The 20599-nt window shown below is 37.8% G+C and overlaps 1 protein-coding gene across 50 annotated transcripts in view; it reads right to left on the bottom strand.

Annotated features, from left to right (window-relative positions):
* The window catches only part of LOC107326028 (uncharacterized), a 51418-nt gene extending 31806 nt beyond the window's left edge, over positions 1-19612 (bottom strand). For 38 of the 50 annotated variants that reach the window (XR_015796539.1, XR_015796562.1, XR_015796559.1 and 35 more), the window contains exons 1-13: positions 19524-19612; positions 17399-17517; positions 16220-16325; positions 14982-15341; positions 13350-13457; positions 11421-11477; positions 9702-9722; positions 7131-7178; positions 6099-6116; positions 4402-4422; positions 3275-3295; positions 2153-2173; positions 1031-1051 (exon numbers count right to left, since the gene is read on the bottom strand). Coding sequence is in view for 1 of the 50 variants with exons in the window: in XM_088142814.1 (XP_087998940.1) it covers positions 1031-1051; positions 2153-2173; positions 3275-3295; positions 4402-4422; positions 6099-6116; positions 7131-7178; positions 9702-9722; positions 11421-11477; positions 13350-13457; positions 14982-15341; positions 16220-16304 (781 nt within the window). In the remaining 49 variants the exon portion in view is untranslated. The other 12 variants (XR_015796566.1, XR_015796557.1, XR_015796565.1 and 9 more) reach the window with 6 other exon arrangements.
* Positions 19613-20599: the final 987 nt, after the last annotated feature.

Here is a 20599-nt window from a genome sequence, read left to right on the forward strand (position 1 = left end):
TCAACGGAACACCCTCTACGTGGAACGTTCCACAAACTTTTCCAGGGTGGTCAGATCTTCAGTTTCCCTCCCCTCAGTATTTTTGTTTTCTAGTTCTCTAAAGCGTATGTGTTGGGCTATATTTCCAAGTGCAGACCAAGGTGGAGCAGATTAACTGATTGAAAGGACTCTAACTTTTGAGTGGGTTTCCATTCAAAACTAAAAACCAGAATGCTTCATTCTTCCCAAGATGACGTCCAAAAAAAAGGATTTGTATTATGCGTAGGAAAATTGTCTACAAACAGGAAATTCACTTTTGTCGGGGATGCAAAGGATTTTCTCCTAGTATGTTCAGAGTCTATTGCAGCCGTTGAAACTTTCTGAAAATTCCCAGGGAAGGAGCTAGGTTTTGCCCTTGCCCTTTGCAAGTCTGCAGCTCATCTTAGAAGGCAAATTAGCAAAATCTGTCCTTTCTGTAAGAGAGAGATGTGATATCTCTGAGGAGTGATACCAGTATGAAGAACCGGTAAGTTTGAGTCTGAATTATGGTGGTGTGTTATTTGTGGGATGCATCGCAAAGATGACCCAGAACCTGCAGCCTGAACGCAGTGACGGATTGAGCTGCACTCCTAGGACGTCCCCAATGATCCTACTTTTATGCTGACGAATAACGTTTACTTATTCCTCTAAGCCCAACTCTAGGTGCTCATTATGGGGCCAAAGTTCTTTAATGAAGTTCAAAAAGGCGTACGATGCGTACGTTTGAAAACAACATTTTCCCAGATAATGACCTGATACAGTTTCAGAGATTATGTTCGTTCATTCATGTACTGTATGTAATTTTAACCTGCAACATATTATTGCCACATTGAGGTGGAGAAAGAAAGGGTTTCTACATATAAGTCCTTCCTGGGAGCACTCATAGTTTCAAATCAGAACTGTGCATGAACGAATTATATTAATGCTTTGTCTAAAGTAGGAAAATTGTGATACACACTTATATTCTCTTTGGTTTAACTGCTGAGAAGCCAAAACGTTTTATGAGACTCACCATGTTCTTTCGTCAGAGTTTCTGGAAAGAAAAAATACATTCAGTTTTCAGATAAATAGAACACTTCAAAATAAAACTTTTGGAGAAGTTGGTCAACGGAACACCCTCTACGTGGAACGTTCCACAAACTTTTCCAGGGTGGTCAGATCTTCAGTTTCCTTCCCCTCAGTATTTTTGTTTTCTAGTTCTCTAAAGCGTATGTGTTGGGCTATATTTCCAAGTGAAGACCAAGGTGGACCAGATTAACTGATTGAAACGACTCTAACTTTTGAGTGGGTTTCCATTCAAAACTAAAAACCAGAATGCTTCATTCTTCCCAAGAAGACGTTCCAAAAAAAGGATTTGTATTATGTGTGGGAAAATTGTCTACAAACAGGAAATTCACTTTTTTCAGGGATACAAAGGATTTTTTCCTAGTATGTTCAGAGTCTATTGCAGCCGTTGAAACTTTCTGAAAATTCCCAGGGAAGGGGCTAGGTTTTGCCCTTGCCCTTTGCAAGTCTGCAGCTCATCTTAGAAGGCAAATTAGCAAAATCTGTCCTTTCTGTTAGAGAGAGATGTGATATCTCTGAAGAGTGATACCAGTATGAAGAACCGGTAAGTTTGAGTCTGAATTATGGCGGTGTGTTATTTTTGGGATGCATCGGAAAGATGACCCAGAACCTGCAGCTTGAACGCAGTGACGGAGTGAGCTGCACTCCTAGGACGTCCACAATGATCCTACTTTTATGTTCACGAATAACGTTTACTTATTCCTCTAAGCCCAACTCTAGGTGCTCATTATGGGGCCAAAGTTCTTTAATGAAGTTCAAAAAGGCGTACGATGCGTACGTTTGAAAACAACATTTTCCCAGATAATGACCTGATACAGTTTCAGAGATTATGTTCGTTCATTCATGTACTGTATGTAATTTTAACCTGCAACATATTATTGCCACATTGAGGTGGAGAAAGAAAGGGTGTCTAGATATAAGTCCTTCCTGGGAGCACTCATAGTTTCAAATCAGAACTGTGCATGAACGAATTATATTAATGCTTTGTCTAAAGTAGGAAAATTGTGATACACAGTTATATTCTCTTTGGTTTAACTGCTGAGAAGCCGAAACGTTTTATGAGACTCACCATGTTCTTTCTTCAGAGTTTCTGGAAAGAAAAAATACATTCAGTTTTCAGATAAATAGAACACTTCAAAATCAAACTTTGGGAGAATTTGGTGAACGGAACACCCTCTACGTGGAACGTTCCACAAACTTTTCCAGGGTGGTCAGATCTTCAGTTTCCCTCCCCTCAGTATTTTTGTTTTCTAGTTCTCTAAAGCGTATGTGTTGGGCTATATTTCCAAGTGCAGACCAAGGTGGAGCAGATTAACTGATTGAAAGGACTCTAACTTTTGAGTGGGTTTCCATTCAAAACTAAAAACCAGAATGCTTCATTCTTACCAAGAAGACGTCCGAAAAAAAGGATTTGTATTATGCGTGGGAAAATTGTCTACAAACAGGAAATTCACTTTTGTCGGGGATGTAAAGGATTTTTTCCTAGTATGTTCAGAGTCTATTGCAGCCGTTGAAACTTTCTGAAAATTCCCAGGGAAGGAGCTAGGTTTTGCCCTTGCCCTTTGCAAGTCTGCAGCTCATCTTAGAAGGCAAATTAGCAAAATCTGTCCTTTCTGTTAGAGAGAGATGTGATATCTCTGAGGAGTGATACCAGTATGAAGAACCGGTAAGTTTGAGTCTGAATTATGGCGGTGTGTTATTTGTGGGATGCATCGCAAAGATGACCGAGAACCTGCAGCTTGAACGCAGTGACGGAGTGAGCTGCACTCCTAGGACGTCCACAATGATCCTACTTTTATGCTGACGAATAACGTTTACTTATTCCTCTAAGCCCAACTCTAGGTGCTCATTATGGGGCCAAAGTTCTTTAATGAAGTTCAAAAAGGCGTACGATGCGTACGTTTGAAAACAACATTTTCCCAGATAATGACCTGATACAGTTTCAGAGATTATGTTCGTTCATTCATGTACTGTATGTAATTTTAATCTGCAACATATTATTGCCACATTGAGGTGGAGAAAGAAAGGGTGTCTAGATATAAGTCCTTCCTGGGAGCACTCATAGTTTCAAATCAGAACTGTGCATAAACGAATTATAATAATGCTTTGTCTAAAGTAGGAAAATTGTGATACACAGTTATATTCTCTTTGGTTTAACTGCTGAGAAGCCAAAACTTTTTATGAGACTCACCATGTTCTTTCTTCAGAGTTTCTGGGAAAAAAAAATACATTGAATTTTCAGATAAATAGAACACTTCAAAATAAAACTTTTGGAGAAGTTGGTCAACGGAACACCCTCTACGTGGAACATTCCACAAACTTTTCCAGGGTGGTCAGATCTTCAGTTTCTCTCCCCCCCTCAGTTTTTTTTTTTTTCTAGTTCTCTAAAGCGTATGTGTTGGGCTATATTTCCAAGCGCAGACCAAGGTGGAGCAGATTAACTGATTGAAACGACTCTAACTTTTGAGTGGGTTTCCATTCAAAACTAAAAACCAGAATGCTTCATTCTTCCCAAGAAGACGTCCGAAAAAAAGGATTTGTATTATGCGTGGGAAAATTGTCTACAAACAGGAAATTCGCTTTTGTCGGGGATACAAAGGATTTTTCCCTAGTATGTTCAGAGTCTATTGCAGCCGTTGAAACTTTCTGAAAATTCCCAGGGAAGGAGCTAGGTTTTGCCCTTGCCCTTTGCAAGTCTGCAGCTCATCTTAGAAGGCAAATTAGCAAAATCTGTCCTTTCTGTAAGAGAGAGATGTGATATCTCTGAGGAGTGATACCAGTATGAAGAACCGGTAAGTTTGAGTCTGAATTACGGCAGTGTGTTATTTGTGGGATGCATCGGAAAGATGACCCAGAACCTGCAGCTTGAACGCAGTGACGGATTGAGCTGCACTCCTAGGACGTCCACAATGATCCTACTTTTATGTTGACGAATAACGTTTACTTATTCCTCTAAGCCCAACTCTAGGTGCTCATTATGGGGCCAAAGTTCTTTAATGAAGTTCAAAAAGGCGTACGATGCGTACGTTTGAAAACAACATTTTCCCAGATAATGACCTGATACAGTTTCAGAGATTATGTTCGTTCATTCATGTACTGTATGTAATTTTAACCTGCAACATATTATTGCCACATTGAGGTGGAGAAAGAAAGGGTGTCTAGATATAAGTCCTTCCTGGGAGCACTCATAGTTTCAAATCAGAACTGTGCCTGAACGAATTATATTAATGCTTTGTCAAAAGTAGCAAAGAATGTGACAGACGGTTATACTCCGTTTGCTTTAACTGGTCAGAAGTGGAAAAGTTTTATGACACTTACTGTTTTCTTCTTGCAGGTTTTCTGGAAAGAAAAAAATACATCCGATTTTCAGTTAAATAGAACACTTCAATATAAAACGTTTGGAGAAGTTGGTCAAGTTTCTAGTTCTGTAAAGCATATCTGCTGAGCTATATTTCAGAATGCAGAACAGGAAGAACCAGACTAAGTGATTCAAACTCCTCTCAATTTTGAGTGAGTTTTCTATAGAATCACTATCATTTGTTCTGGCGGTATAGCCTCCCCCCCCCCCCATTTTAAAAAAAGACAGTTTTCGGTCTGTAGTTTTGCTCGAAACCAAAGAAAGCAAAGGAAAAACTATGAGTTAAATCAGTTTAAGGGACAAAGGGAAAATCTGTCTTTTTTGCTTCCCGCACTTAGTATGTAGCAAGACTTTTCTATATATTGCTGAATAAATTTATTATTTAATAAATAAAGACTGCTTGTACTTCAAATACAATGGTTGTCTCTAAGCAGTTGCTGATAGCCAGGCTAAGTCCATAGTCAGCACCAAGACAACTATATTATGAACATGTTTTTTTTTAAATGGGACATTTTGCTACTTAATTATATGGTAATCTTTCAGCACTGTTCAATTGAGTATATTCTCTCACAAGGACTTCAGCTGAATGCAAATCCCAGAGGCTCCCTCCTTTCTGTCCCCTCTGTTTCCTATCTTCTGCCTCTCTGATCTTTCTCTCCTCTTCCCAAGGTCTATAGCAGAAGGCCTGGCAAGCTTTTGTAGGCTTTTTCCCTTAATTTTAAAAGACTTTGGATGAACTGTACAGTGAACCTGCCATTGTAGCCTTTTCAGGGGCCACTGTGAGAAGGAGGAAAAACTTTTGTGATACTGGGGTTGGGAGCATGACCAGCTGCTGAAACTAGAACAGTGGCCAGTGTCTAATTGTAGGATCAGCTCTATTTGGTGGACATGCAAATATGCATATTTTATAATTCATGGAGGATATTTCTGATATCTCTAAGTGAAGGGATTACATGATCATATTTCATAACTGAAGAAGAGGTTATCCAAATTTTATCAAATGGATAGAATCGACTACTTGAAACCAGTCATATCCATCTGGACTCTTTTTTTGGAAATCACATCCTTTCACTTTGACCTTCCTTTACTACTGTGGTTCCTTCCTAAAGTGGCTGTGGGCATATCTAGTTCAGCTTAAACAGGGCCCTGAGTGAGAGAATTTTGGTTGGATCACATTTCCCAGACTAAGATGAGGTCAGGTTAAGTATTCTTCATTGCATTCAATGGCTGACTAGTATTATAGGAGATCTTTGTTTCTGTTTAATCCATGAGAAATGGTTCTCTTTATTCTTTCTTGAATCAGCTAGTTTTTGAAAGACACTCTGACTGGAATGAAGCTTTAAGCTATGCTATGGTCCTCTGAGCAGAGAGAACGGCCAGGTACATATGGAAACAGCCCTGAAATAATTGTGTGGATATTGGGGGGTCATCGAGATGGTTTTAAAGTGATTTAAAGTAGAACTTCCACACTGTAGCAGGAACATGGCAAACCTACTCTGGAACATAGATCCTGGGCATATGGAGATCATGGCACTCGTCTTTAATTGGAAAGGAAAACACATCTTGCACAGACATAATATTTCCAGTGATTGTAAAGACTTCTATTAGGCATTGGTGTTTTGAATGGAAGAGGTATAATTGGTATAGATCTACTCACCCAACTGGTTCTGCGTATCTATAAAATATGAACCCAAAACAAAGAAGTCAATCAATTACAAGGCTTGAAGTAGATTAAACACCTTGATTTTATGAAATTTGGCAATTAGAAAATGACTAAACCTAATTCAGAATCATCGTAATGTCGTAATTTCTGGACAAACTTTCTGTTTTTTTACATCTATTGTTTGGAGTCCATTGTTATCCATAGAATCTGACTCTATGATGCTGATATTAAATCAGGATATGGCAAGTAGAATTTCCCCCCATTTATCTATTGAATTTGTCTGCAGAGCATCACTATTTAATGAATTTTGCAACAACAAAGACCCTCTTCCTTACAATAGGAACGAAGATCTGCTTTTTCCAAATATTGAAAATAAGTCAAAGCTACAAGTATCCGTGTTTTTTTCCTTCTTTTTACATCACACCTTGAAATAGGTTTCACATATTCATTTATATAAAATGGTTTATTTCTTTTTAAACTCACAACCAATATCTAAACAAGTAATTGTTTCTCTTAAAAGATATGCTGTTGAATTCTTCAGAATTAATGGGTTGACTAATTATTATGCCACAACTCCTATTCAGGATCCACTTCGGGATTTTAAAGTGAGTTTTGTACACTTTAAAATTTGGTGTTCCTAAAAGGACAGTGATATTTCTCCTTGGTTTGCGAGTGATCCTGCTTTCACCTCAGTCCTATATGCATTCGCCGTTCAAGTTTGTTTTGAAGAAGTAGGGAATTCAGGGCGGGTTTCTGATGGCTCAGATGTCAACAGTGCCTTAAACAACTGAGGAATAAGCAGCTAAGTTGGGGTATATATGAGTGAATAGAGCTATTAGATGTGGTTGTATTTACATTGTGGTTCAGAGGTGCATATTGTTGAGTTGCATGGTATATTTGGGTTGGCTTATATGCAGATTGTGAATGGCAGGACCAATCATTGTTTCCAGACCTGGTCCAGTAGTTTGTTCCCTGCTCAGCCCTGCCATCTTTTTGGACAAATTGTAAATATATTAATTCTCAAACCTTGTATTTTGAATGGTGAAAGCAGTACTCTGTTTTCTTGGGGTTGTTCTGAAAAGAAAAAGTAGGCAACAATATCAATATCACTGATTACTATCCCTGTCCAGAATGATAATAAAAATATACAGGTGACAAATAATCAAAGTTACAGGGCACAAAGACAGAATGAAAGAAATGGTGATGGTTTGCAGTCCAGTTTTTCAGAGATGAAAGCACCATGTGAAATGTTAATTGGGGGAAAGGCTTATTTAAAATTAGAAACATTCCATAAGGCTTACCTTCTCTAAATGTTCCCAAAAAGGGAAAAATTGGTATGATTTACATTTGAAGAATAAGACTATACAAAGGCAAAGCATTGTTTCAGCTTAGTGGAATCACCCCACTGAAACAGTCTAGCAAATCAAAGTGGGGACTTGCTTCAAGCCAGCAAATCAGATCAGCTGCCTACAGTGTCATTTGTATTGCTTCAAAGTGCCTTGCCTATTTGCTGATTTTTCTTCTGCTTCTGGAGCTGGTACAGATGTTCTCCATTGTTGTTGTTGTTCAGTCGTTAAGTCGTGTCCGACTCTTCGTGACCCCATGAACCATTTTGTGCCAGGCCTTCCTGTCCTTCACTGCCTCCCTGAGTTTGCTCAGTTTCATGCTCATTGCTTCAGTGATGCTATCTAACCATCTCACCCTCTGCCGTCCTCTTCTCCTTTTGCCTTCAATGTTCTCCATTGGGTCACCTTCATCTCTATATGCAGAGAATGCTGAGGTGGGCGGAGATGTCGGGCACAGATGAGAGCAGCCAGCCAGTGAGTTCTCTCACCTCATTAAGTATCAGCGCTCTAGTTAACAGATTTAACCGAGTGAGATAGTTAACCCAGTGCGTATTTGTACTAGCTTTACAAACTCGAGTCCAAATTATTCTGGCTTGACCACAGGCCTGGACCGGTGCTGATTCCAGACTGTTGCCACTGCATGAGCTGATTAGTTGTTCCCCCACTTCTTTCCCTTCCCATCTGTTAAAGACAGACAAGCTGCGTTGAATGGCTTCATTGTGGACCCATTTGCCAGTGCCTGCCTCTTCCTTTTAGGAATTGCTCCCTCCTCACTAGTCCCTGTGCTTTTCCTTTGCTTTTCCAGAAGACTATACACATGGGTGACTTTGCTTCTCACTCCCTTTCTCACACTTCCTCATCTGAACTGACATTTTGTGGAAATTTCTTTTGGCTTTTCCTGACCACGTCTCTGCTTTTTGACTTTGTCCTTAGTAATGTGCTCCAGATTTGACCAATGGAATCCTGGGGTTAGGGCCTGTCTCCTCTTTATATGGTGTGACTAATGCTACAGGACAATCATGTCCCAATCTTGAGAAGAAAGTCTCCCTAAATTCAGTGGAAGTTACTTGAAGGTAAGCATGCACAGGACTGCGGAATTAGAAAAAGAGGAAGCTGAAGACGGACAAGGATGTATTTCTTTGGGTATCAAACAGCTGTGAGGGGCTGACTGTGGGCTTTATATAGGTTGTAGGATAGATGGACAATGGAAGTTTGCATTTACTGAAGTCTGTGGCAGAATTTCTTTTCCTCTGTAACCTCAGGGTAGTTAGACCCCCCCCCCCCCAAACTGGAGGTAAAACAGTAGGATGATCCATCTTTAGTTGGATTCCCAGAAGAGGGGATTGCCAATTGGAAACTTCGGTAGTGAATCTTCCTTGTTTAGCTTTTCTGACAATCACTTCCTTTCATGATTATCACCCTTTTTGCCATTTCCCACTAGTAATGTGCTGGTAGATACACTGATAGCAGTTTAAACAGAATATGAGCTGTATATGAATTTGAGATCAGAGTATCAGGCACATTTGTGTATATTTCAGGTAAAAATATTTTAAAAAATGGATGTATGTGATCAAATATGCAGATAACATGGACCGTGGGAAATGTGTATATACAAATTTGCTTTTTTTCTTTCTTTCTTTTACTTTAAGTCCTTGATAGAATAGATTTCTATTTAACATGAGGAACAAAGCAAATATAGTAACATTAAAAACAAATGTATGAAGAACTGGAAACTCTCAGTCTGAACTATTGCCCTGTGCTATTGCGGGATGCATCACAAAGATGACCTAGAAAGTGCAGCGTGAATGCAGTAATAGATAGTGAGTTGCACTTCTAGGATGTCCACATTGCTGCTACATTGAGGCGGACATATCAGGTTTACTGATTCCTCTAAGCCCAACTCAAGGTGCTCATTATGAAGCCCAAATTTATTTAATTGAGCTTAAAAATGTGTATAATGTCCTTCAGAAGCAGATTTTCCCAGATAATTACCTCATACAGTTTTAGAGATTATGTTTGTTCCTTCCTTCCCGCATGTAATTTGAAGACGAAACATATCGTTGCAACAGAGAAGCAAAGAAAGAAAGGCTGCCTCAATATAAGCCCTAAGCGGAAGCACTCGTCGATTCAAACAGAACCGTGCATGGAGGAATTATCTTGGTGCTTTGTCAAAAGTAGCCAAAAATGTGACACACAGTTATTTTCTATTTGGTTTAACTGCTGAGAAGTGGAAATGCTTCATGAGACTTACCTTTTTCTTCCGCCCGGTCTCCTGGAAGGAAAGAAATGCAGTCAATTTTCGCATAAATACAACACTTCAAAGTAAAACTCTTGGAGAATCTGGGCAACGGAACATCCCCCAGAACATTCCACATAAATTCGCAGGATGCTCTGATCTTCAGTTTTTCTCCCCACAATCTTGGGTTTGTTTTGTTTTCTAGTCCTCTAAAGCATATCTGTTGGGCTTTATGTTCCAGTGCGGACCAAGATGAGCCAGACTAACTGATTGAAATGACCGTAACTTTTGAGTGGGTTTTCTGTTCAAAACAAAAATCCAGAAAAGTTGATTTCTCACAGGAAGTGGTATGAAAAGAAAGGATTTGTATGATATGTGGGAAAATTGTCCACAAACATCCAAGGAACTTTTGCGGGGATACAAACAGTCTTTTCCTGGTACGTGCAGAGTCAACTGCATCCATTGAAACTTTCTGAAAATTCCCAGGGAAGAATAGAGGTTTTTTCAAATATAGCAACATTAAAAATAAATCAGTGAGTATAGCCCTTAAAGATAGAGTACTCATGTAGCAATTTAACTTCAAGGGAAAATGTTACTTTTTGTTTGGAAAGGGAAATAGATGTTTTTTCCATTTGAAGATATTTAAAAAGAAAACGTTGTGGAAAAGTAAAACACATTTCAGGGATACAGCAATGCAGAATTGGTGCTATGTTTTCAATGTTTTCAGCGGCATGTGGAGGGTTCCCCATTAAAGAAAGAGCAAGAGTCTGACTTATAACAAGAATGAGAAGGTTGGACAGGGATGGACAAGGGAGACTTCTGCTTTGCAGTGACACACAGTGGACATGGACAGAGCAGAAGTAGCTGTCAGGATAGTGAGCTGTTGTGCAAGCCCTCCAAGCTGAAAGGAGGAATTTCTGACCTTGACTTAAATAGGTGCAACAAAAAGCCATTTAAAATAGAAAATGATAAGCTATTGGGTCCAGCAGTGATGCAGATATACTCTCTGAACTCATCTTCTGTACAGTATAATTCAACTTTTAAAAAAATCATTAGATTTTATCCAGGGGATTTATTTCCTTTTTCTTTAAGATCTCCAGGCAGATTCCATAGAGATCTCCCTCATTTTATCTCCACAGGCTCCCTGTGAGGGAGGTTGGGCCAGTAAAGAACAACTGGCTCAAAGCCATATAGTGAGTTTCCATGATTGAGGATCATCCTGAATCTGGGTCTGCCACTAGAAGTTCATCATACTTTTTGAATAATTATAGAGCATTATTTCAGATAATGTCCACATCCAATTCAGAAATATGCCATTATTTATAAACAAGTAATTGGCATGTCATAGAAAGTGTATATCAGATAAAGTATTTGGTAGCAGGGATAAATAAAGGCCTATTGTGTTTCATTCAGCATGAAAAGGGGTTAGCTGTACATTTATGAACAGTAGTATGTTCTTTTGTGTATTATGACTTACATTTATTTTGAAAAAAAAACACATCTAATACAGTCATATTTACTCATCTGACTCTGATGATCCACCAAACATAAATCAGAAAGGAAATACCCTTAGCATAATTATTCAAGTGTTTTAGACAATAATATTATGAAAGCTTGTTAACTTTTATAACAAAGGAGTGTTATATTGTTACCTTCATAATGATGACTACATTTATATTAGAAGCAAACAGTAATGATAATTCTTTCATTTCTTTAATTGTAGCAGGAACTTACCTTGAAGAAGATTTGTATTATTTTTTAAATCTCTCATCTGGGTCTTCCTTTTTTTTTCTGAGAGAAGAAATGCAACAATCAGTATGTGCTCATAGCGATGCAAAATGTCTAGATATTTTGAAGAACTAGTTTTGGTTTGAGTTGTGATTTTCTTTTCTTTTCATTTTTTTTTTTGGAAAAAAGGAACTGTGGTGGGGATGGTTATATTAGTAGTACTTTTAACACTAATCAGAAATATAAAGTTACATGCATTACATATAACTGGGTTTGCTAACAAAAGTATGTTTGGCATATAACATTAAAAACAATAGCTATTGAAACAAGAATTAAGATGTATTGATTACATTTGCTTTAAAACTTTTGTTTACTTTAATACATTTGTATTCATTTTAATGGTGTTTTTAAAATATATTGTACAAAATACTTTTGTTAAAATACTTTTGTAATGATTCTCAAACACCATTGAATTTGCTGAACTCTAACAAACATAATGCTTCTTCTTCGTCATCTATTTAGGAGAATCAGGAAGACAAAAAACTAACACTGAGATTAGAAGACACCAAAATTGTAGGAAAACCAATAAATTATGTATTCTGAATTTTGTTCTCCAGTGAATTCAACATATATACCAAGTGCTGCTTTTCAAAAAATGCCGAGAAGAAGGGAGCAAAACCAAGGCTCGCAATACACATTGAAACAATGTCTAGTCAGTCTGATTATTCTGACTTTGAATAAAGGTCATTGTTAGCAGCTTCTAATTTGTGTGATTGTTTATTATTTTACTATTTTAGCAGTTGCAAGGACTGATGATAATTGAAATTTTACCTATACTAAGTACATTATCTGCAATTTGCCATTGAAGCTTATTATCTGATTTGACATAAGCATTTCCAAACACTGCTTAATTGTTTGTATGTTGAGAACTTTATGTATTAGGAAATGCTTTGTAATCCTTTAAAAATAGGGAGAAAAGCAAGTACAAAAACAACAGTAGCAAAAAGCCTAGAGGGGAAAAAAAAAAGGAGAAAACAGATTTTTCTGCCACCTTTTCTCTGCTTTTATTCCAGGACTTCTCATCTCTTTTCTGCTTCTAGTGGAGTGGCATTAATGTGTGATTTTGTAATAATGAGTCCCTGAACAAAATACGGCAATTGTAGGCCTCTGCATTTATGACTGGGACATATTATTCCAAAGCCTATCTTGGTAGTGGAGTTAGGTATGGGACATGATAGCAGGACATATTTTAAAAGTAGACATTCTATTCTTGAATCAAAGTCAAAGAGTATCAAACCCTTCCTCTGCCACCATAAATCTAGGTCTCTGAATTTGCCCTACCATTAACTCCCTTTTTCTTTGGGTTTATAATTGTGATGAAACTATCCATAATATTGGTGGAAACTTCCCTTTCACCAGTCCAAAGTATGGGACCCAAAATTGGCCTTGGAACCCAATAAAGAACAGGGTGACAATGAAGAGCAGAGGGTATAGTCTTGGAGGTTACCCTTCATTGAATTGGGCTCTTACCCTGTTGACTTAATTTACGGGTAGAGACTGAATAGAGGCTTCTAAACCTAGGAGGGTTGTTTTCTTTTATAGATGATCACAAACATATCCTGGTAGTACTACTAATCTAATTAGCCCTAGCCCTAATTCTTATCTCACTTCATTTCTATTCAGCCTTCCTCAAATAGGGCAATCCATTTCCCACCCTGCAAGCCCAATATGTTGCTTTTGTTTCCAAGGAAAGCATTCAGGGTCTTCTCTTTTCTTCTTGCTTACTTGACTTTACGTATTTTGCATTTTCTGCAAACCTTCAACTTCCTTACTGCATGCTGATATGCTTCCTTCTTTTCCACTGGCTTTGTTTTATCTACAGTCCTGCCTGCATTCACCACTGAGTTTGTTATACACGAGGGATATGCACAGTACCTTTTCTCTTGCAATAAAAAAGTGCAGCTATTAGAACAAGAAATAGAATAATTGTGATGAAAAAGAATGGAAGCATCCAGTTCAAGGAAGATGAAGTTGATGAGTTGCCTGAAAAACAGATATAACAAATAATCAGTTAAGACTGGGGTAATACTTACTGTATAAAATGTGTTCATGAACTTTATGGCCAGCCAGCCATAGATCATAAGAGCATGCCAGCTATTATGTTTCATTAAGTTATGTTTTGATGAAGACTGTATTTTCTCCCATATGATCCAAAACAAGTGTTTAGAGTACTCAGGCACATTGGTGGGCCAAAAACAACTAGTGTTAATATTAACACAATAAAGAAAAAGATGATCACATATGGGCAATTCCAGGGAAGTTTGGTCTTGGTATCTGTGTGATCATATGAAGCTATAGCTTCATGCCAGACTGTTAAATCATGCCAGCAATCTTTCTAAAAGTTCAGAGAAGCTGGAACAGGTTCAGAAAAGGGCAAGAAGGATGATCAGGGGACTGGAAACTAAATCTGAAAAGGGAGCTGGGGTCACTTTTTCCTTGAGAAAAGGAGGGTAGAATATGACAAACCTTTTTCTGTACCTGAAGGAGTGTCACAAAAAAAGCTCCAATGATCTGCCCCGAAAGGCTTATGACAAGGATCCTGAGTTACAGATAAGCAACTCTGGGTTGAATGCTAGGAAAAACTTCCTAACAGTAAGAGTAGGTTAATAGCAGCCCAATTCCCCAAAAGAGATTACGTGCTTTCCTTTTACTGCATGTTTCAAGTGGAGACTGGACAGCTAGACGTCTATCTAGCATGTTTTAATTTTCATTCTTTTTCTTGGAGATTGAACTCCATGCCCTAAATACCTCATTCCAGCTCTGATTCTATGTTTCTAATATTCCTGGTTTTGAATTATTTACTGATAACTTAGTTAAGAAATCATATAGTTTGAGGGAAAATTGATGGTAAAAACTCCTTTAAGAAGAATAAGTTTTTTTTTCTGTCACACAATATATTAAATAATATATGTATATTAATTTTTGTACAATATAGTATCCATAGTTAGCTCAGGTAGAGAGTTTTAAAGGAATCCTTTTAGGATGGAGCTGTTTCCAAATGGTTTCCCACAATCTGGGATATTTCTTCAAAAAGCAAGTATAAGATGCTGAATTTCAAAATGCTACCTTTCCTTGATATATTTTGTTTGCTGAATAATTAAGAAATGTTTATGTTTTTCCCTCATCTTTTGAAAATATATTTTTCTTAAGAATACAATGTGTAATAATTGATTGTTTCCCCATTTTAGGAGACATTGTGTTTATAAAAATATCCACAATTTCAAAGAGACTTACTCAAAAAAGGCTATGTGGTATTTAAAGGAGCTGAAGGGAATATTTCTAGAAGGGGAAAGCTGGGGGAATAACTGTGCCTACCAGATACAGTTTGGGTATACTGTGCATGGCCTTTCCAAATTCTCCACTAAACTCATAAGCAGATCAACCGTGTAAATGATTGCTGCAGATTTCTTCAGGGAACAGAAATAGGGATTTTTCAAAGGCAGAGTTCCCTTCCTAGTAGGACAGTAACTCAGCCACTAATAATCTGAATCTTATTACAATGTGTACCTTTTGAATTTTCAACATGAAGTACTATTTGGACCTGATCAATCCAGTCATCAGCTGACTTGACAAAGCAACTGTAGCTTCCTTCATCAGACATCTGGACCTTTTCCAGCTTCAAGGAGACATCTCTAGTGTTCAATCCTTCTTCGGAAATGACTGCTCTGGCCTTATAGTCCTGCCCATAGATTGCCTCACCAATAGATGCTGTAAATCGATAGATGTTCTGGATGGTACGGTTGACTTTTTTGTTCCACTGAATTTCCTTAAGTTTTACTTGAGTCTTAAAATTGACATGGCATGGTAGGATGACATCTTGGCTGACACTTCCAATGACAAATAAGGGGGAATTCAATTCAACATTGTCTAGAAAAAATAGTTATAAGTTTTTTTAAAAAAATATCTAACAAACTAATGCAGCAGCATTTCACATTTGAGTCTAAAATTTCTGTCATAATAGCTCTGTATAATTAATTACTTTTGCCCCTGCAAATAACTGTTCATATGAGACATTAGAAAATGAGCATGATGCCTGAATCATCAGTCATGAACATTTCACAACTTCCTTCTGGATAAAAGGCTCTGGTAATTAGTAGTTATTATATCGTTCCCTCCTTAACTGAAACTTGAGATTAAAAAAATGAAAGAGCAGTTGCAACGTATGAGAAAGTTACAAACAGAATATATATGCATTGGGATACCCTATAAAATATTGTGAGTAAGATGTGATGATTAAAGAATAAGATGCTTGTCTGGAATCTCCCTTGAACTTCCAAGCCATGTTTTCCAATCGATTGAGCATTCCATTATATGTACAATGCATTAGATGGCTTGGTTTTATTTATCTATCATATTTATTTAGCCACCCATCTCACACAAAGTGACTCTGGGCGGCTACTGGTTAACCCAACAGTCACCACAGAAACCTCTGTTGTTTTCTTTTGGAGGTGTTCTTACACTAAAGCCTTTCTGTTTGCAGGCCTGAAACCTGCTTCTTAATCTTTAAAACTTTAGAATGGGAAAAAGTATTTCTGTAAGCACCATTTTCTGAATAATGGCAACCCTACATAGACATCATGGTTTCTCCCATTGCCAGCAATGGAAAGTGAATGAGGCCAGTGACAAATCAAGGCTTCATCTACTGCAAAGCAATGGGACCATAGAAGTTCTAGATGATGACAACAGGCATATAAATCCTTCCACCAGAAAATATCACATTATTGAAGGTTTTATTCATATTTTACCTGATAAAGGAATCAATAACAGGATTATGATATAGGAGTAACCAAGAATGCAACGAAGTATTTCTTTACTTCTATGGACTCTCATATTTTTTCAGCAGGTTCTGATCTGAAACACACATAATTGGAATTTTAAAGCTCTTCTCCTTTGTACTTATAACTTTTCAAACAAAAACCCATGCAGTTCAAAATTAACAGCATATTACTTGGTTCGCTGTATAAAATTTCAGTCACAAGTACTATGTGTTTCTCCTGTGAAACCTCTCAGAGATAACCCATTTTCTCTGAATCCTTGGGACCTCATCATTTCATTTCATTTCATTTCATTTCATTTCATTTCACTTCATTTCATTTCATTTCATTTCATTTCTTTCATCTTTCCTCTCTTCATCTTCTTGGGAATTATCTGCCTTGGAGGTTGTGAATTTAGATGCAAATTGATCTGATTGATTCTTTCTAGACTAATGTGCAGATTGCACATAAGTATGCAGGCAGAAATATAAATAAATTCTCAGGATTATAAATAAGCATGGTTAAATACTATTTGGATTGAAATATAAACAATAAATACACAAAGTTCGAAATATAAATGAATACATATGAACACAAAGACAAATGGCTACTGTTTCTCTTGCTGAATTTAGCCCTAATAATTCTGGTGCTGTATACTTTGAAGCACAAATTTCGCCTAGGGTAAGCAATAAATCTTCATATATATATATATATATATTATTTTTTTTTCTTTTTGGCTGTTTACTGCAGTAGCCTGTGAGGGTTCTGTGCATTCCAAAGTGCAGGCAGTAACTCCAGCTTCACTCCCTCACAGAGCCCAATTTATCTACCTTCATCAGTGCGACTAGGGTTATTTCAGGAGAGCGCAGCAGGAGCTGGTTATAATATTCTGTCCATATTCTCCTTTTCTGCTTTTATTTGTAGTTATCAAGATGCTTGCAGTAAGATAAAGTCTCTCATAAGGCAGCATAAAACCTTATTAGAGGCTAGCTCTCTTAGGCCCAAAACGACTACTACTCTGTCATATCAGAGGTTGTTGTTGTTTAGTCGTTAAGTCGTGTCCGACTCTTCGTGACCCCATGAACCATATTGCGCCAGGCCTTCCTGTCCTTCACTGCCTCCCTGAGTTTGCTCAGTTTCATGCTCATTGCTTCAGTGATGCTATCTAACCATCTCATCCTCTGCCGTCCTCTTCTCCTTTTGCCTTCAATCTTTCCCAGCATCAGGGTCTTCTCCAAAGAGATCTCTCTTCGCACATATCAGAGGACCACATAGGAAAAGTGACTGTGCTAGTTAAAAAAGAAATGGTGTCAGTTGTAAGAAAGGTCATGAGATTATTTGTTAAGTAAAATTCTCCCTAACTAGGGGATGTCTTGGCTGTATGATGATTATGGAAGTGTAAGCAGTTATTTGCATGTCTGAGTCATTTTAGAGGCATTGAATGATTGTTTGCATGGAAGCTCTCACTTCTCAAAAATTTGCTCTGCATATAGGCAGATACTGTGTCATGCAGAAGGCCCTTTTTTCTTAATAAGTTCCTATTCTATATCTTGGATTTGGAGTGTTTTGGAAGAGATGCATTCTGAAGTGGTTACAGGACAGTAAGTACTTTCTCATATGAAGAAATGGGGTTCTGAAACAAAACAATATCTGTTTTTAGCTTTAATTAGGAATTCTGCACTTCAGATGACAGACAGGTGCTGTCTACCAAGGAATGTCATCTGACAGGACCCAGGAGGAGAGCCTTTTCCCGCCCTTTGGAAACTGTTAGCTGGTTGCATTGTTAGTTGTTGTATGGATTGTACTCTCCCGCAAATTAAGTTGTAACTGTTTTAATTGGTTTTTAATGGTTTTTATTATACTGTAGTTGCCTATTTATAACTATTTATTATTTTCTGTTTAAGTGTATGAGCCACCTGGAGTCACATATGTGAGTGATCACGTAAATTGAATAAATACATAAATTAACAAAGAACCCTTTTTCTTATTTCTATCAACAGTCTGAAACTCTTCACTCGTGAAATTCAATCATTGTGATGGACTGGAATGAAGGAAGGGGGGTGAAAATGGTGCTCTCGTCTCCAGAGCAACGCTCTGGAGATAAGCGGAGAAAGCTGGCGCATCCCTAAACATTCCAGAAGATAGTAGAGACTTGTGCCTGGGAACTGCTGGTCAGTCTGAGAAGATTTCTGTAAACAGGTGCTGGCAAATAAACCTTGCTGATTGAACCTGCATGGTCTCCAGGAGTTCTTTGGGCTAGGCCTGACAATCATGAGTGAAACTGCCGATAGCTTGTCTCTGCAAACAGACTTCCTCCAGTTGGTTTGTTCATCATGAGCTGACGTCAGTTACATAAGGCCCGTGAATGGAGGAAGTCTGTTTGCAGGGACAAGCTATTTCACTCATGATTGGAGGCTCGTGATAGAAGGAAGCCTGTTTGCAGAGACAAAGTTGTGGCAGTTTCACAACTGTGCGGTTCTCTCCTCGGCTTACTTCCTTGCATAAGACGCCCTTCAAGTTTTAGTGTAACGATTTTAGAAAAAAGTATCATCCTAGAGACGGAAAAATACGGTATTTATTATTTTCTGTTTAAGTGTATGAGCCACCTGGAGTCACGTATGTGAGTGACCACGTAAATTGAATAAATACGTAAATTAACAAAGAGCCCTTTTTCTTATTTTTATCAACAATCTGAAACTCTTTCACATTGTACTAAATCATGCTGAAAAGCTCCTTGTTTTTCCCTTCCCCATCCCAACCTTTATACTGTATATGTATAACATTATGAAAGAAATTTTAGGTTTTTTCAGTTTCGTTTAGATTAGTTTTTTTTTAAAAAAAAGAAAAGATGATGCATATTGCAATCTGCCATGAAACTGTTGAAAAACAGCTAAGTTTATTTATTTATATAGACATTTATAAGCTAACTACTTCTGAGAACTCAGGGGGGCGTTGTATGTGCATGTGGCATTTTATGGGAATGATTTCCCTCTGACTTTCTCTTGTATGAAATCAGTTCCCATCAGTTTTTATACCTCACCAGCACAGTATGTGCCAAACAGTTCTTGTCATTCTGAAGCTCCAGAAAGTTGCTGAGCCTGCTAACTCAGTCCTGGTTTGTCATTTTCTTAAAAAATGCATGTAGTCATGTCAAATGCTACTCCAGTTTTTGAGACAAAGTTAGAAATATAAACAAACATCTCCCTCCCTCCAAACCTGCCAAATTTTCCCTTCCTTTTATACACCCTGCTAATTGTTATAAATTATACCTTTTTAAAAGCAAGAAGACACATACCTTTTCATGGAAGAAAGCTGGAAATGCCCTCTTTATGCATATAGGAATTGAATTTGATCTTTGTGTCCTCTTTATTTCAAGAAGTATAAAACGTAAGTGAAAGAAACAACAGCACTTTGGCCAGATAAACAAGAGATATGAGTTACATATTAACCACAGTTTTTTGTATATCTCTTCCTGTACAGGTACCCTGCTTACCTGAAGCCATGTACTACAGTGTTTGTTTTCTCTTCAGCGGTCCAGCAGTTTCAATGTCTTCATTTCCTTCAAACGGCAAAGAAGAGCAGGGGCTTTTGAACTTTTTCAGGCTGTGGAACATGTGTGTTTCTGAATTCTGAACCCCCACTTCCTGTCTTTCAGATACACACAGAGAGGGATTGTCATGAGTACAAAACCCCCTGGGGTTGTGGGCTTCCTAATGCCATCTGATGAGCTCCAATCTTTCCATTCCTCCTCAGAAAAACTGCTATTGATACCTCTTGCTGCATCTGAGGCTTTGGGGGGGGGGGGCTTAGTCTCTCCTGTAACCCCACAGAACAGTTTAAAAAACCCTGATCTGTTGTACAGTAGTGATTACTGTATATTCATTACCTGAATTATTTCTTCATTTCAAGGAGAGGATCATGATGGGATCGGAAAATTTCTGACAGATATTTGGAAACCATTCAGATTCTTCATTGCAATTAAAGTAGGCCACTGTTTTTGCAGAGGTGTAAGAAAACCTACTCAGAAATGTATGCAATCCAGATCTCATCAGGACCTGGATCAGTGATCCAGACACTAAAAAGTATCCCACAGATTACTCTTTCCTACTCCTATATAGAAGTCTGATCCATTCTATAATCTTGTATCTGCATTGACCCAAAAGAATTTGAGGCAAGCTGGTAGGCTTTGACCATGGTGAAACCCAGCTTGCTCCAGATAGTTTTAGTGCCTTCAACATAACCTCCAATGCCATTTTTCTCATGTTAAGCAGGGGAACAGAAAGCAGTGTAAATTATATACTAACAGAATCTCAATTCTGTCTTAGCATCATTATTCTGAATTTAACAGTTTAAGTATTTTTGTTTTTGAAT

The sequence above is a fragment of the Python bivittatus genome, unplaced genomic scaffold, assembly GCF_059951505.1.
Source record: "Python bivittatus isolate LINGU-HERP-01145 unplaced genomic scaffold, Pbiv_v1 ctg000440_np1212, whole genome shotgun sequence".
Classification (NCBI taxonomy): Eukaryota; Metazoa; Chordata; class Lepidosauria; order Squamata; family Pythonidae; genus Python; species Python bivittatus.